The 1,558-nt window shown below is 44.9% G+C and overlaps 1 protein-coding gene across 1 annotated transcript; it reads left to right on the top strand.

Annotated features, from left to right (window-relative positions):
* Nucleotides 1–901: 901 nt before the first annotated feature.
* LOC119593937 lies at nucleotides 902–1,437 on the top strand. Its single transcript, XM_037942955.1, has one exon. The coding sequence runs from the start codon at nucleotides 949–951 to the stop codon at nucleotides 1,372–1,374; it is 426 nt and encodes a 141-aa protein (XP_037798883.1). The 5' UTR covers nucleotides 902–948; the 3' UTR covers nucleotides 1,375–1,437.
* Nucleotides 1,438–1,558: the final 121 nt, after the last annotated feature.

A 1,558-nucleotide genomic window follows, 5' to 3' on the forward strand; every position in this document is an offset into this window, starting at 1 on the left:
TGCAACAAATTGAAAGTTAGGACCCTATTAATTTAGCATGATAGTGACGGCAATAACCGTATCAATAACAGTAACTACATGTACATAATGCAATGATAAATCCTGAATATCCTAATTTTGTTTAATTTTATATCAATGTCAGTAGATTTAATGGCAATAACATTAGTGCTGAACTGACAAAATTCGATTACCATAACGACAAAAGTAAGTCAATGATTGAGATACTGACAATGATTTAGGTAACTGAGTCACGGCAATTAAAATGTTGGTTATTATATTAGCAAAAAGCCGTCCTAATTGTAATTACAGCAACTGCATCAGTTATACCATCATCGTAAATTATAGCAGTAAAGATGAGGGTACTATGGTGAACGCAATCTGCGGCTCTGATCGTCCAGCCGCGGATTACTCTGTCGGCGGACGCCGTTGGAACAGAAGTCGATCGGTCGCCCAGCGTCATGCAAAATGTTTATGTTCGATAGTTCTCCCTGCGTGAAATATGGAGGATATTATATAAATATTCTAGAGATTTACTTATCTCCAAAATCATATGAGGAACCGGTAACAGGCAAAAGCCTTTTTGCATCTGTGTTGTTTTGTGTCCTCACCTTGGCTTGTTGGACACCAAGGATAAATGCAACTTCACGCCTTTTCACTGGCTCACGTAAGTGCAATTGCATGCGTATTGGAAGTGACCGGAGGCGTGATAAGAATCCCGCCAGACGGACAGACGGAACACGGTACACGCCCCCGACCGATAACACCATTACCATTTTCCAAGAACGTTTACAGGATACCCGTGACGTAGATGCCCATAGCCACACGTCATATAAAATTGACACGAATGGATATATAAGGTCGGCGCTGGCGCTTCTGCTCACAACTCCACTGGTCTTCGCACCACAAGCTACAAACAATTGCTCCTCATCCCTAGCAAACGCAGCAGCCATGGCGAGCCACAGCCAACTGAAGACGAGTGTCACGTTCCTGAGCTGCGCAGTCCTGGTGTTCCTGGCCTCGCTGTCTTGCTCGCTGCCTGTGGACTCCACGTCCTCGGATCAGGCAGTCATTGTCAACGGCACCCAAGTCGCCATTGCAGCCATGGCCGACGTCTTCGTGTACTGCAGGGCACACGTGTCCACCACGGACGACCTACACCACTACAGACTGGAGTGGCACGACTCTCAAGCACCAATTCCCTCGTGGAATAGCAATGTGGGCGTCTTTTCTCTGGGCAGCGGCACCCACGTGCCTCGCTCGTACCTCGTCTTCCACAACTTCATCGGCACCAACAACGCTGGGACTTACACCTGCAAACTGTTCAAGGGAAACGACCTCGTCAGCTCCTCCGCCGTCACTGTCTCGGCCCGATAGTCATTAGACATCGGTTTACTGAATCTCATAAGCATATCTATTAAAAGCTATTTATATCATATTTATCTTTCTCTACAACTTATGTTTTACCTATTTATTGTAAAGTCTAAGTGTTAAACAAAACACCATTAAATATAATAATTTAGTGACCCTATAACTTCTCTTCCTCTTCCTACCTCTAATT

This window comes from Penaeus monodon, chromosome 33, assembly GCF_015228065.2.
Source record: "Penaeus monodon isolate SGIC_2016 chromosome 33, NSTDA_Pmon_1, whole genome shotgun sequence".
Taxonomy (NCBI): Eukaryota; Metazoa; Arthropoda; class Malacostraca; order Decapoda; family Penaeidae; genus Penaeus; species Penaeus monodon.

Bases quoted from the DNA above. Each gene is read 5' to 3' on its own strand.
- LOC119593937 (XM_037942955.1), top strand. From the start codon at position 949: ATGGCGAGCCACAGCCAACTGAAGACGAGTGTCACGTTCCTGAGCTGC.